Below are 16,213 nucleotides of genomic sequence, written 5' to 3' on the forward strand. Positions count from 1 at the left end.
GAGTGGAACAGCTTGAATCCAAAGAAACATCTATATAAGATGCTAGTGCCACAGGCATTAGCTTAATCAGCTGTACCACAACAGTGGCTCCAAATAGTTTTTTCTTTTTTTTTTTTTTAATAATTTAGAGGGCCGGGTGCAATAGCCTAGTGGCTAAATCCTCGTCTTGCCTGTGCTGGGATCCCATATGAGCAGTGATTCATGTCCTGGATGCTCCATTTCCCTTCCAGCTCCCTGCTTGTGGCCTAGGAAAGCAGTCGAGGACAGCCTAAAGCCTTGGGACCCTGCACCTGCATGGGAGACCTAGAAAAAGCTCCTGGCTCCTGGCTTTGGATCAGCTCAAGCTCTAGACGTTGTGGCCACTTGAGGAGTGAACCAGTGGATGGAAGATTTTTCTCTCTGCATCCCCTTCTCTATGTAAATCTGTATTCCTAATAAAAATAAATCAGTCTTTAAACATTGTAAGGTAATAGTTGGAAAGAGAAAGAAAGAAACAAACTTTGGGATTGGAGTTGTAGTATTAACTCATTCTGCTTTGCTGTTTTTTTTTTTTTCCCCAGATGTTCATTTGAAAGAGAGACAGATTTTTCTATCTACCCAAAAGAACGCCACAGCCAGGATCAGGCCTGGCCAAAGCCAGCAGTCAGAAACTCCTGATCTCCTCCTATGTGGACGGCAAGAACTCAAACACTCATTACCACCCACTGTTTTCTTTTAGGTATGTTAGCAGAGTAGCCAAGACCCAGTGCTGATATGGGATGCAGGCACCTGAAGCAGTAGCCTGGCCTGCTGCCTCATGGCTTTGGGCGTCTCTGCCTAGCTCATGGGTGCTGGCAGGGCGGGGACCACAGGTCACTGGAGGATGTGTGAGGCTCTCAGCTGGCAGCTCCAGGCAACACAAAGGGTGATCCAGGGGAAGGGAAGGGTACTGGTTACCCAGAGGGGATGCACTCCGTTAGCCCCTCCATTTGGCTTTTAGGTAACCACACGGGGGCACCTGGCCTTCTAGGTGTGGGTCATGTTTGACAGCGTTTTCTGAGAGGTTTCACACAGGAAGATGTGAGCAGATCCTCCCGTGACCACCTGTTCTGCAGGTGCACCGTTCCATGATAGCACACAGCTCCAACAGTTACATAAGCTATGTACCTTTGGAACTCCCCAGAGGGTTCATGGGAAACACGTAACTTTGAGAAACACTATGCATGCATTTCAACATCAATAATTTTAATCATTATTTGTTGTTTTAAATTACAATTATAAATTTTTTTTGCATGCTGGAGTAAACTGATCCTTCAATTCCACTTTCCCATGAACTTTCTCAAATGTCTTCATGTGTGTTTAAGCACAACTCTGCTACATGCTGGGGTGGCTGGGTTGCTTTCTTCCATTCAGATGCATGTGGCCAGCTTGCATGCATGTGGTTTTCTATACATCAGACCAGTTTAGACCCAGGGGATTTCTGAGAAGCCTGGCTAACAGGGTTGACATGTCTGCAAAGCAACCAGGGACCCAAGACTCAGCTCAAGACTCAAAGAAGTTCCAGAAGTTTGAAGGCACAAACACGGGTCTCCATTGCTAACAAACACCTGTTGGCTTCTGTGTGGAGGGACAGGTATGGAAGCAGAGGAGCTTGGAGGAAAGCCTCTCAGTGCTGGAGAGACCCAGTCCCCTAGGACCGTGCTGATCTGACATCTGTCAGCGTTCCTCCTTCCTCACCTGCCTTGCCTGTTTTCCTTCCCTGCTGCTTCGATATCTTCAGTGACCTCCCTCCAGCCCTGGTCATGTGAACGCCTCACTCAGTGAACTCTGTGCCATGTCAGGAGACCCCAAGAGCTCAAAGCACTGATGGGTGGGACCTCAGGAGCTAAGAGCGTGGGGGAGCACCCTGGCATTGTCTCTGCACAGCCGGGTGAGTGTGTCTGCTCAGCACCCAGGGGAAGACATTCGGATGCTGAGCGTACCTTTCTCTGTTCTGGGGTCCATGGGCTGTGGCGTACTTTACAACATAAATGAGTAAAACTTGAATTACTCTGGATTTATCAGGCCCCCAGTACACAACACCTTGAGCTTAAGGGCTGTTTAACTCCTGCGACAACAAAGTGGCTGATTAGAATTGGCATGACCAGGTTGGTTTGTGTTACGGTCCCTTCTAGGCAGCAACTGGACATCTAGTTCTGGATTCTGGAACACCCAGGGAAAGACAAACATAATGAAAATGGAGCTGAGCATACGACTGAGCACGCAAGGTCTCACCGACGTGGGCGGGTGGACAAAAGGCAATGGCAGGGCGCATCATCGTTCCCTCCTGCCCTTGGGCCTTCAGCTTAGCTCCTTAGATTCCAAGGTGTTCAGAACCCCCCACCAGCCCTCTGGGACCACCAGCCAGTCCACTGCAGATTGTGAGGGCTTCTCTGATTCTGAAACATGGTGAGCAAATGTCTGTGATAATCCCACCTCTCACCTGTGTATCCAAGCAAGTTCCACCGGCTCTCCTTCTCGGGAGAACCCAATACAGTCGGCTTCTGCACCTGTCACTTCTCAAGTATTTAGGCTGAATACTTGAGAACTATCTTACAAGAAACTTTAAGTAGTTGAGAAATATTCATTTCTACATCACTAATAAAGTCATTTTTTTCCCCCATCAAGCTCAAGGATTATCTGTTTGTACTCATTAATGTTTATCATCAGGCTTTCCATTAATTTCAGTGTTTTCTGTCATTAGGTTAGACATGAGAAGGAGCTGGAAACTGGCTCTGGGAAGTGACATGGAGTCCTGAGCCTCACCTGGTCCTAACAGGGAGAGGTTGCGGCTGTGCTAGGGGGCAGGAGAGGGGTGGCCAGGGCCCCGGGCCTTTACCTTCAGCAGTTTCATCAGCCCCTCCAGCTGCACCATCAGCTCCCGCCGGCTCTCCTGCAGCGCCGACATCCTCTGCTCCAGCTCGTCTTTCCTCTGCCTGTCCATGAGGAAAAGTCTGTCAGATATGCAACTTGGAAAGGAAAGGGACGGGACCCTTCTAGGAGGGCCCACCACTGGGTGACAGGTTTTCTAACTTGAACAATTCTTTTAGAGGCTGGCGTTCTAGTGTAGCAAAGCTGACACCTGCAACGCCAGCATCCCCACAGGGGCACCAGGCTCCGTCTCTAATCTGGCTCTCCGCCAATGGCTTGGGAAAAACAGTAGAAGATGATCCAAGTGTTTGGGTCCCTGTACCCAAGTACGAGACTTGTATCAAGCTGCTGGCTTCAGCCAGTGCTGGCCGATGCAGCCATGGGGGGAGTGAATTAGCAGATGGAAGATCTCTCATAATAAATAAGCTGATTTGAGACCAAACATGATATGTGAGTGGCTAAATCCTTGCCTTGCATCTGCTGGGATCCCATATGCATACCAGTTCATATCCCAGCTGCTCTACTTCCCTTTCAGCTACCTGCCTATGGCTAGGAAAGCAGTTGAGGATGGCTGAAAGCCTTGGAACCCTGCACCCAGTCAGAGACCTGGAAGAAGCTCCTGGCTCCTGGCTTCAGATTGGTTCAATTCCAGCCGTTGTAGGCACTGGAGGAGTGAATCCAAGATGGAAGATCTTTCTGTAATCTCCTTCTCTCTGTATATCTCCCTTTCCAATAAAAAAATTTTCAAAAAGTCATAAAAAAATTCCTGTTTTTTTTTTTTTTTAAAGATTTATTTATGTTTGGGCCTGCGGTAACCTAGCAACTAAAGTCCTTGCCTTGTACACGCCAGGATACCATACAGGGGAGGGTTCAAATCCTGGTGGCCCCACTTCCCATCCAGCTCCCTCCTTGTAGCCTGGGAAAGCAGTCGAGGACGGCCCAAAGCCTTGGGACCCTGCACCCGTGTGGGAGACCCAGAAGGCTCCTGGCTTCGGACTGTCTCAGCTCCGGCTGTTGCGGTCACCTGGGGAGTGAACCATTGGACAGAAGATCTTCTCTGTCTCTCCTTCTCTCTGTATATCCGCTTTTCCAATAAAAAATAAAACCTTACAAGATGATTTATTTTTATTAGAACTGGTACCCATGTGGGATCCCAGCGATGCACGGCAAGGGCTTTAGCTGCTAGGCTACTGCGCCAGGCCCATTAATTTCTTTTTTTACATCAAATTATTTGACAGGCAGAGGGGCAGAGAGAGGCTGAGAGAGTGGGACAGAGAAATCTTCCATTTGGCCATTCTCCAAATGGCTCTCAGGTCAATGCCAGGAGCCTGGAATTTCACCTTGGTTTTCTATATGGGTGTTAAGGGGCCCAACAACTCAAACTGGCACCTTGACCAGGAAGAGTGTCACTAAAGCAAACAGTGGCTTACCCCAGCACATCCCAACAGAGAGCTGATCTTGCTGCCATAGAAATGGTAATGCTGTTACCTGTTTTGTCTACCTTCTTCTGCTAATGTGAAGCTAACAGGTAAAAACGCTTTGCAAAAATGCTTTGATTTGATTCATGCAATTTTTGTAGCAGCCCTTCTCTCCCTGTACTCCTGAGCTTGGGTGAAATCTTTATTCTCAGTGCTGTGCGTTGCCAACTCCAAACAGGGTGGAAACGAGTGACTGCAGTCACAGACGACAACATGGCAGGACCCTACGAGTAACAGGGAAGGCAGGGATAGTTTGAGAAGGCTGCAAGTATTTCCATTAAGCTAAAAAAACAAACCACCTTAAACATTGTGTTATGTAGGAGTACACATATAGGTGACAACAGTGCATAAGAAAAACAAAGCAAGGACAAGCCAAATTCTGACTACAGGCTCACTTGCAGGGAAGGTGGAGGCAAGGGGGTGGAGACGACAGGGGCTGTTGGGGTGATGTAGGTTAAGTGGTGTGACTTCTGAGAGGAAGTGAGTTTATAGCTGTTCACTTTATGATTTTGCTTCGTGTCCCATACACCCGTTACATATATTATTCTAACAAACATACCACCACAAATAGTAATGGAAGGGAAAAGACAATTCTGGTGGTTAAGATTTATATTCATTATTATTCTTTGAAATTACTCATTTAAAAATAACATTTAAAAAATTTTACTGTCAGGAAGAGCGACAGAAGGAGATGGAGACAGAGAGAGAGGGAGGAAGAGAGAGTTTCCATTTGCCGGCTTATTCCTCAGATGAGGAGTTTGAAACAAGACCCCACCCATCCCAGCGGAGTCTCCCCCATGGGTGGCAGGGACCTAAGCACCGAGCCATGACCTGCTGCCTCCCAGGAAGGCAGCAGGAAGCTGGGCTGGAAGTAGAGGGGCAACGACCGAAACTGGCACTTTGGTTATACAAGACATGCACATCCCAAGTGGCAACAAACATCACCTCTTCATGTGTCCCTTGACACACAAACTTGACTTTTTTTAAAGAGTTATTTCTTTTTATTGGAAAAGCAGATATGCAGAGAGGAGGAGAGACAGAGAGGAAGATCTTCTATCCGATGGTTTACTTCCCAAGTGGTTGTAACGGTTGGAGCTCAAACTACAAAACCAGGGGCCAGGGACTTCTTCCGGGTCTCCCACATGGGTGCAGGCTCCCAAGGCTTTGGGCCATCATTAACTGTTTTCCCAGGCCACAAGCAAGGAGCTGGATGGGAAGTGGGGCCACCTGGATTAGAACCAGTGCCCATTTGGGATCTGGGCACGTTCAAGGCAAGGACTTTAGTTGCTATGCTACTGTGCCAGGCCCAACATGCAGACATTCTTAATGTAGATGAATTTACCTACTTTTTTCATAGTTGATAATTTGGAAAAATGACTTTCTATTCTAAAATCCTAAGGAAATTCTCCTTGTTCCTTCCCCAAGACTTTTTGTTTTCAAGCTTTGTCTTCATGTTGAATTCACCTGGTGTTGGTTTCTGTACACAGTATCAGTCAATATGCTTGTCCATATGCATCAACATGCATTAAACGTCCCCCTTCCTTCAGTGATCACAAGCACTGTGTTGGAGACTCAACACTGACTTCTCAAGCTCCAGATGGCCCTGGGTTTAGATTTAATCCCTGCTTCTTGTTGCCTTTTGGGGATGTCCCTGGCCTTGGCCTGTCCCCTGATTCCATATTTGGGTCCTCCCAGCTTCTCTGAGCACTTCCAACTAGCCCAGTTTCGATGACACATATTCTCCCAGATGGCCATGTTCTGCTTCTGCAGATGTGGAGAGCCCCTTGTGCCTATGCTTAGAAGGGGAAAAGAGAGCTGGGGTGTCGAATACTGGCGGCCTCAGGTTACCCTCTGTGCCAGTCAGCAGCTTGGGTTTTCCCAACTGCTCTAACAGCCCCGCTGATCCCTCAACTGGTGATCGTGAACCAGAGAACAACCAGAATCTCAGCCCAACTAACACACAAACCAAAGAGGAACCGAATCGGGGGATCTCTAATGATTCTCACCTACACAGTTTAAACTCTTTTTGACTTTGCTTAAACAGTGGAGTATCTATGGAAAGACAATTATCTTTATTTTATAGGAAAACGAATCATGGTAGAGACTAAGTGACTCTAAGCTGAGATAATTAAAGAAAGAAAAGGTGGCTTTGGCTGTAAACAATCCCAGATGCTAGCACATTACAAACAGCTGCGGACTACCAGATGCCACAAACTGGGCAGAAAGAACCCGATTTGTAAATCTGGAGACCTGGTGAGACACTGAACTTGGTTTCCATCGCCCCTTCTCAACAGGAGATGTGTGCATGTCTTTTGGAGACAGGTGGGACATCAGATCCTACTACTGGACCAGCCTACCTACATGGGATACTCCACTTCCTCTCTGAGCCTGTGCCCTCAGTGTCTCCACCCCTGGGGACAGCTGGCAGTTGTGGGGGCGTGGGAGGGGGAATCCCCGCTGCAACATGGCCTGGCCCCGCGGAGTCCCCACTCACCTCAGCAGCCGCAGCTCAGCCAGCAGGGTGGGGTTCTGCTGGGCCTTCTCGGGTGTCGGCTGGGAGGCCTGCTCATGCTCCAGGCGCAGGCGCTGGATCTCCTGCAGGATCTCCCTGTGTACAGGTTTGGGTAAGACAAGGGCTGGTAGCCTCCGCTCCCTGTCCTGTCCTTTCCAATCGCCAGCATGTGAGGAAGGAGCTTTCCTAAGCTGGGGTTGCAGACCAGGTCCCTCAACAGTCCCTTGTGGTAAGAAAAGTCAAAGGGAGGGTTCCAGAACTTGAAGTCTCCCCAGAGGAAAACGAACCCTGGTGCTCGTCTCCCAGGCTGACTTTTTGGGGTCTTCCCTCCCACCACCACCTCCTGACCCTGTGGCCACCAGCTAGCCAGGGCTTGGCCCATTTGGTCCAGGTTCCTTCTCTGACTGGCAGTTTGTGTCATGTTGTCTACCCTCCAATCCTTAAGGAGCCTTTTTTTTTAAAAAAAAATTAATTACATTGCATTATGTGACACAGTTTCATAGGCTCTGGGATTCCCCCAACCCCTCCCTGTGATCTCTCCCCATGGTGGATTCCTCCACCTTGTTGCAGTATTACAGTTCAAATTCAGTCAAGATTCTTTCATTGCAAGCATATACCAAGCATAGAGTCCAGAATCTTATTGTCCAGATAAATTCAATGATTTCTTGGGGAGACCATCTCTGGTCTGAAGGTAGAGCTGGCAGAATATCATCCCGATCAATTAAAAGCCACAACATAACATCAACAACAATTTACAACATTATGGAATTAGTTTGACATGGTATGAGTAACCAATATGTTAGAAATGCAAGTTCTTAACCGCATCGTGTGACTACTGCATTGACATTTCAATTTTAGTTTATATACAACCGGCTTCTATACACCTTAAAATGGCTTTAGATTACTATTCAGCTGTCTCGTGTTTATTTTCATTTTAGCATTTAGCAGTTTATAGTGTTGAAGCATAATTTTGCTGGACTTGGCAGATTTTAGGATAGTCTCGACTGACTCATAACTCTAAAAGGGCATATGTCAACAGTTGAGGTACAGAACAGTTTTAGGAGGGGTGTGCAGAAAAATCCTCAATACCTTAGTGAGGAGTAACTAATCTTTGTGTCCTTGTCCTACCTAGTAAGGTATGTGTGAGTCCACGCTGACCGTTTCCTGTCTGGTTCTAAGCTTTCCTTGTTGTTCTCTGTTGATGTATTCTAATTTTTTTGGGGGGGGGAGGGGCAGGGGGCCTCTGGAGTGACCCTAATGGTCATTGCAAGAGAGGGTGGGGATCCAAAGTTGGAACTAAGTAAGGACCAGAGAAAGCTCCTCTCCCTAGTCCTGAAGGGAACTTTATTATTATTTTTTTAAACTGTTTTAGGAGTCAGCAGACAGTCCTGGAGGTAAAGGGGTCAGGACAAGATGAAAATGGCACCAGAAAGGACAGTGGAAGAATCATGAGGGCAACCAGGGGCCAGGGGGCGGCCTGGGGGAAGCAGTGATTAAGAGGGGCAGGTGCATGTGGCTGTGAGTGCCCAGATCATGGTCAGCCACAAGTGAATGTACAGGGCGCATCCCGGATGTGGGCTGGCCTTTGCTCACGGGGGGCGGGATCTTCCTGCTGAGTGGTCAAAAGCCACACAGCACTCAAGGAAAGGCACCCCGCTTGTACCTGCGGGATGTGCTCATACCTGTTTTTGTTTTCCAGTTCTGCAATGAGCTGTCGTTGCTGTTGGTTGGCATCGAAGTTGAAGCTCAGGTCGGCAGGAGGACGGGTCTACAGGGGGGGAGAGAGAGCGAGAGCGATGTTTTGATCTATGTCCACCCAAGGCACTATAATGAGCCAGATTTCAAAAACAGACAGCCACCTGTGTGTAAGGTACAGCCTGGTGAGTCTTGGTGGGTTCCCACAGTTGTTAGGGCAGCTGCTTCAGTGACTTCACCACACAGACCCCTTTGTGTGGGGGTTTCCTGTCTGCTGCCCCCCGCCCTGACCACAGGTCATCACTCCATTTGCTGCCTGTTTTTTGTCTTGTCTAGAAATTCATCTCAATGGAATCACACAAGAGACAGCCAGGTTTCTGAGGCTGAGACAGCAGCTCCACCCTCCCTGCGCCTGGGCAGTGTCCTGTTGTCCAGCTCAGGGCCGTCACAAAGCAGGCTGCTGTGAACTTTCAGGTACAACACATGTTGGCAAACACCTGGGGGCGCCATGTGCGTTCTATGGTGACTCTGGGCCGATCTCTGAGGAATGGCTCAACTGCTTTCCAATCCCACACTCCTGCCAGGACAGATGAGGGTCCTACTGCCATCACATCCTTGCCAACACCTCTTGGTAACTTTCCCGTTTTCATTGTTCTAGTAGGGCGTGAAGGTCATCCATGTTTTTTTTTTTTTCTCAAGAAACTGAGACATCATCGATATATCATAAAATTCACGCTTTAACATTTACAAATCAGTTTTTTAGTGTATTTATGAGATCATGAGACTATTGCCGCTAATTCCAGAATATTCTGAGCCCCAAAAGGAATCCTTTGCCCATTAGTAATCACTCATTTCTCCCTTCCCCATGTCCTCACACCCACTATTCTACTGTCTATATTCTTTTTCTACTTAATGAATTTGCTTCTTCTGGGAATTTCTTTTTTTTTTTTTAAGATTTATTTTATTTTTATTGGAAAGGCGGATATATGAGAGGAGAGACAGAGAGGAAGATCTTCCATCCAATGATCCACTTCCCAAGTGAGCGCAACGGCTGATGTTATGCTGATCCAAAGCCAGGAGCTTCTTCTGGGTCTCCCATGCGGGTGCAGGGTCTCAAAGCTTTGGGCTGTCCTCGACTGCTTTTCCGGGCCACAGGCAGGGAGCTGGAAGGGAAGCGGGGCTGCCGGGATTAGAACCGGCGCCCATATGGGATCCCGGGTGTGCAAGGCGAGGACCTTAACCACTGCTCCATCGTGCTGGGTCCTCTTCTGGGAATTTCACACAAATGGAATCAGACATCAAGTGACCTGTTTTTTAAATATTCATTTATAAAAAAATGACAACAACAAAGAAAAATAAATATTCATTTATTTATTTGAAAGGCAGAGATAGAAGAGACAGGGAGATCTCCCATCTGCTGGTTCACTCTCCAGATGGCCATAACAGCCAGGGCTGGGTCAGGCTGAAGTTAGGAACTTCTTTCTTGAGTTCAGGGGCCCAAGTAGCTGGGCCATCTGCTGATGCCTTTCCTTTTCCAGGCACTGGACAAGAAGTGGAGTAGCCAGAATAGGAAGTGGTGCCCACGTGGGATGCTGGGACCGCAGGCGGTGGCTTTACCTGCAGTGTGCCAATGGTTGCTCCCTCTATGTAACCTTTTGTGTCTTGCCTCTTTCACTCAGCAAAATGCTTTCAAGGTTCATCCACATTGTAGCGTGCATGTCAGTATTTCATTCTTCCTTATGGCAGAATACTATTCCACTATTTAGAGGACCCATTTTTATTTAGCCTTTCAACAACTGAGAGACATTTAGATTACTATGCTGAGTAATTCTATGAATACTTAGGTAGATGGTTATATGTTTTTTTTTTTAAGATTTATTTATTTTTTATTGGAAAGGCAGATATACAAAGAGGAGAGACAGAGAAGAACATCTTCCATCCAATGGTTCACTCCCCAAGTGGCCGCAACGGCTGGAGCTGAGCCAATCCGAAGCGAGGAGACTTCTCCGGGTACAGGGTCCCAAAGTCTTGGGCTGTCCTTGACTGGTTTCCCGGGCCACAAGCAGGGAGCTGGATGGGAAGCAGGGCCGCCAGGATGAGAACCAGTGCCCATATGGGATCCCAGCGTGTGCAAGGCAAGGACCTTAACTGCTACACTATTGCTCCGGGCCCGATGGTTATATATTTTTGCCAAGCTTTTTTTTTTTTTTTTTGTCAAGTCTTGTGCTGCCCGTCTCTTGTCTCCTGACCATAATTGTGCTTGTGGGTGGGAGGTGAGAGCTCACAGTGGTTCTATCTGTATTTCCCTGATGACTAACAGAGAGCCACGGGCTCACTGGCTCTCTTGGTGTCTTCTCTGGAGAAATCCTGTGGTTGTGATTTGCATATCTGCTGACTCTGATGGGAGCTGGTTCACGCGGCACACAGCAGGGAAGGGTCGGCTGATGCTTCCTTGTGCTAACTGGAAGAGGCTCTCGGGCAGAGCCACGCTGCACTCCGCATGTTTTCAGTTCTGCTTCAGATATTACTGCTGTAAAGCAGAAAGCTGGTTTCCCGTCTAGAGCTGGAAGATTCAACAAGTAGTTCTCCCCATGAGAGGAAATGGCATAGAAAACAAAGGTGGGAAGTTGTTTTTTTTTTTAAACTAAATTACCAAATATTTGTCATAATATGAAAAGCAGGCTAATTGACAGAGAAAGCTTCCATCTACTGGTCAACTCCTCCAAATGCCCCCAGTGGCCAGGACTAGGCCAGACAAAAGCCAGAGTTCCACCCAGGTCTCCTGTGTGGGTGGCAAGGATATAGGTATTTGTGCCATCAGTGCTGCCTCCCAGGGTGTGGCGCTGGCAGGGACCTGAAACTCAGGGCAGAACTGGGACCCAAGCTCAGGCCCTCCGTGCAGGACGTGGGTGCCCCAGGCAGCATGGCAGCCACTACACCAATCAGGCCCCCATTTTAGAGCAGATGGGCAGGATGCCTTCTCTTCCTTGAGGGAAGCCTGGACTAGCAGCCAGCTGAGGAAATCTGCTGGGTGCTGTTATGTCCAGGGAGAGGCCAAGCTGAGCCTTGGAGCAAAGCCTGCTTGAGGCTGAAGAAGGCTGGCTATGAAGAATGGGTCTGCAGTTCAGGGAGAATGGAGCCCAGAACTCATGGCTCTTTGTTTGAGAGGGATCAGAGCAAAGCACGATGAGAGAAGCGGCTCTGGAAGGCCTAACAGACATGAGCCCTGTGGTCCTGCACCAGGAGGGCGCCTGCCAGGCAGAGGCATTTCTTGCAGAAGAGGTTACCACAGCAATGGGGCGACTGGCGAGTGATGCCCAAGCTCATCGGATCCCTTACAGAGCCATGTTGGCTCCCAGAAATGCCTTCGCTCGGGTATGAAGAGGGGCTGCTAAGTTCCAACTCTGGGAGTAGCTGGTGCCTCCTGTGAAGTGCACTCCCACACCTGGGCACCACGACCTGTGATGGTCCCCTTCGCCCAACCCAATTTCAAACAGTCGAGTGTGCACTCAATAGCAGAGAAACTTAGGATTTCGTAAAATCCTATCTTAAACACCTCAGTGTTCCTTTAAGGAGGGGTGGTGTGAAGCCATTGCGGCCATTTGGGGAGTGAACCAGCAGACAGAGGTCTCTCCTCTCTCTGTAGCTCTGCCTTCCAAATAAAAACGGCATGCATCCATTTGTTCAATAAATGGCTCCTGAGGTCCTACTATGTGCCAGGTACTATTTCTGCAATGGGGGTGGGTGTTGGGACTAATACACTCCCTGCCATCCTGAGTTTACAGGACACTGGGAGAGATATCAGAGCTCAGAAAGCAGAGGTCAATGTGTGGAAGAACTACAGGGCTGTGCGGCAGAGTGTGGCCTGTAAATGAGGTGTGCATCAGTGTTCTCAGATATGGTGGGACCAGCAAGCAAGTCAAGACCCAAGAAGGGAGGAGGGTCCAGGGCAGTGGCAAGGGCCAAGCACAGGCCCTGTAATGCTCAGCCAGGCCACTGACGGGTGCAGAGAGCCCTGCGGAGCTCAGGCTGGCACTGATGGGGCACTGGACCAGGCTGGGCTGGGCTGGGGTGCTTACCCAGAGAGGAAGCCCTGGCCAGTTATGCAGTATGCCATGGATAGCTGTTTTCATTTCAGCAGAATGTGGTATGCAGCCACTGCAGGGCTTTCCACAGGCGATGTGGAATCTGATCACTCTACGTTTTCATAAATAAATGACAGAATCACAAGTGGGGAAGAATTCAAAACAATGTAAGCAAATATCCAACCTTTAAGGACATGGGAGCTAAAACCTGCACCCTTCATTTGACAAGTACCTTCTAGCTCCAAAGAGGAAAGCATACCCAGAGGTATGCATCCAAAAGCCACTGCCCCAGTCAAGGGCAATTCCAGTAGTAGTAGTAGTCAGCTGGTCAATAACTGATGAGCCCTGTGGACAGGATGTGCCTTGACATGGCATGAGGACAATGGCGCATCACTTCTGCCTGCTCCAAACCACTAAGTGCTGACAACCGCCACAAATCCAGCTAAGGGGTGAGCTACAGCACACCTGACCAGCGCTCCTCAAAAACTGCCCAAATCATGAAAAACTACAAAAATCAGAAATTGTGTCACCCAACAAGGGCCCAAGGAGGGATGGCAACCCCGTCTGATGTGGTATCCTGGACAGAAACTGAGAACCCTGGCAGCAGCGCTATGGTACTGCGGGTAAGGCTTCTACCTGCCATGTTGGCATCCCATATGGGCACTGCTGCTCCACTTTCCATCCAGCTCCCTATTAACGTGCCTGTGGAAAGCAGTGGAGGATGGTGCAGTGTTTGGGCCCTTACACCCATGTGGGCGACCTGGCTGAAGATCCTGGCACCTGGCTTTTGCCTGGCTCAGCCCCAACTGCTGTGACCTTTTGGGGAGTGGTCAAGCAGATGAAAGACATTTCTATTTCCCTATTTTGCCCTCTCTTTGCAACTCTACCTTTGAAACAAATAACATAAATCTTAAGAAAACCCCACAAAACTTGGAACACTGAAAATCTGAATATAATCTTGAGCTTACTATGTGTTAATATTGGCTCATTAATGTCAACAAACCTATGGTATGAACATGTTGGTAATAAGGGAAACTGGATGTAGAATGGGAGAGGGGAGGTGGTCCGTCTACACTGTCTCTGAAAATGTCCCTATAGAAACCATGTCTCTTTCTGAATAAAGGAAACACCACTGTTGTGACCACTAAGCAGGGAACCCACTGTGGTGCGAGGGAAATGGAAGTAGAGAGATCGGTTAGGATTCCTAGTGTCACTACTTGCTGGGAAACCCGAGTCATTTCACCTTCCTATACCTTCACTTGTCTGAAGATCGCATGGAAATGATTAAGAGTTACAACAGAAGGGGCAGCACAACACTCTACAAAGGTTGGTGGTTACAACTCCAGATAAAATGTGACTTAATGCACTCACATACTCCTCTTCTGTGCAGTTCGAGCAAGCAGCCAGGTCAGAACTAGAAGGAACTGCAGACAACCAAATGCTGCAATGGCTACTCACAAGGAGGGCGCCTGGTCTTGAGGGGACTGCAGGCAGGACACCATGCCCATGTCCTCGCTGACACTGACTCACTTAAGTGCATCCCTGGCTCTTACCTGCAGCAGATGAGGGCCAGGAAACAGGTGAAGGCTTTGTAACTGGCCTTTACTTGGCAAACAGCAGCTGTGCTAAACACTCTGCGTTCTCTCCATTGATGTCCCCAAGTCATGGTTAGTAGCCCACACTCTGGTGTGCCCCACATACTTCTGTTCCTATTATTTGTTCCTAAAGGCATCTGCTGTTGTATAATTTAATCAAACTTTACGCTAGATGAAATATGAGGATGAAAAAACAGTTGCTATTTCTATGAAAAATCGTATTCAATGAGTTGGAGACTCAACAGGGAAGAGCTTTTACAGTAACCTGCCCCTGGATTGGTTGAAGTTGAGATACCTTTACAGATCGGGAGATGTTATGGTGAGGAACTAGTACTCTCCCACTGCAAGAGTTTTTAAGTTCCTGTTACGGTAAAGCACTGAAAATGTAAGGTGGACTTAGACCAGGCCAGCAGCCCGGCATTGTGTCTGGGTCTCCTACGTGTGTGGCAGGCAGGGTACAGGTACTTGGCCATGCTCTGCTGCTGTCCCAGGTGTATGAGCAGGGTGCTGGGCCGAAAGTGGAGCAGCCAGGACTTGAACTGACACTCTGATAGGGGTTATGGGTGTTGTTCAGCGGCAACTTAACTTCCAGTGCCAAGCTCTAGGTTTCATTTGGAAAGTTTGACTAAAGCATCAACAATTTTTACTCTATTCTAGCTCAGGGTGAATTGATACAGAGCAAAACATGTCTTGAAAGAGATTTAAGGTGCTTTATCAGGACACACGTACTCAATGGACTAACAGGAAACTAATACCATGGCTTGTGCTCTCTCTGTCTGAAGCCAGTGCGCCACAGCGAACTCTCTGTGATCGTACCTTGGCTCCAGCTCGGAAAACACTGCTCGTGGTCTACGGCGAGCAGCCCTAGCCACACTGCAACCAGCTGGAGGCTGTAAAAAGCCCAGCGTTCAAGGCCAGGCAAATCGTTGTTGAAGAGTGGGCTCAGGCATCTGTAGTCTGCTCAGGTGATTTCAATGTGCAGAGCTACCAGTGGAGGCTTTGCTCCAAGTGGTCTGAATTCCCTGTGAAAACAGACCAAGCTGGGGGATTGTAAACATTCATGACACGTTTAACCAAAACCAATTTACTTAGCACCAAATGCTAAGACTATGTTATAAATAGATATGACTATAAATATGGAGAATGCTCTCAAATGAGTGCTTTAAAGATAGCACATTCCTGATGCTGGCTCTGCGATGTAGCACAGTAAAGCTGTAGTCTGCGGTGTAGTCATCCCACGTGGGTGGCCAGTTTGTGTCCCAGCTGCTTCACTTCCTTCCAGCTCCTACTAATGCACCTGGCAAGGTAGCAGAAGATGCTTCAAGTGCTCGGGCCCCTGTATTCATGTGGGAAACCTGGAACAAACTCAAGGATTCCCATCTGAAGCCCTGCTGCAGCCCTTGTAGCAATTTCAGGAGTAAACCAGCGGATGGAAGATTTCTCTGCTTTGTTTCTCTCTTTAACTCTTTCAAATAAACAAATAAATATTTTTATTTTTTAAGGTATATTCCTACAGGAAGTCGCAAGAACCTGTAGTTGCATCTCAGGTCCAGCTGGGGAACCTCGGGCAATGTGATTAAACCTGTCTGTGCCTCATTGTCCTCATTTATAAAATCAGTAACACTCGTACCTGTCTTCTGAGATTGCTAGAACTAGAGATGCTATTGCTAAGCCATCTAGCCCTCGGCTCTGGAGACAGAGGCTCCGAAAATGGTGGCTACCTGGTCTAACTCAGTTGGGTTACAGCAATTGGGCAGGGTAAGCCCTTGGGGAGAGTTGTCTCAAACACCACAGAAGCAGAGGCTCGATGAACTTGGGACACAGAAGGGGAGGGATCAGTTGCAAGTCAGTAATCATCAAAAACCAAAAATCGAACAGCAAGTGCCACTGTGAGACTGAATGGAAGAATCACAAGGTCACGGGGATGAGAAGCAGGACAAGTCAGCGACCAGAGGACCC

The 16,213-nt window shown here is 48.3% G+C and overlaps 1 protein-coding gene across 1 annotated transcript in view; it reads right to left on the reverse strand.

Moving 5' to 3' along the window:
- DTNB (dystrobrevin beta) overlaps window positions 1-16,213 on the reverse strand; it is a 220,691-nt gene that overhangs the window by 23,992 nt on the left and 180,486 nt on the right. Inside the window, exons 13-15 of the mRNA XM_040992931.1 lie at window positions 8,562-8,647; window positions 6,862-6,975; window positions 2,858-2,954 (exon numbers count right to left, since the gene is read on the reverse strand). Of these exons, the coding sequence (XP_040848865.1) occupies window positions 2,858-2,954; window positions 6,862-6,975; window positions 8,562-8,647 (297 nt within the window). The remainder of the gene's footprint in view (window positions 1-2,857; window positions 2,955-6,861; window positions 6,976-8,561; window positions 8,648-16,213) is intronic.

This window comes from Ochotona curzoniae, unplaced genomic scaffold (genome assembly GCF_017591425.1).
Source record: "Ochotona curzoniae isolate NIBS_2020 unplaced genomic scaffold, NIBS_Ocur_1.0 contig_883, whole genome shotgun sequence".
Classification (NCBI taxonomy): Eukaryota; Metazoa; Chordata; class Mammalia; order Lagomorpha; family Ochotonidae; genus Ochotona; species Ochotona curzoniae.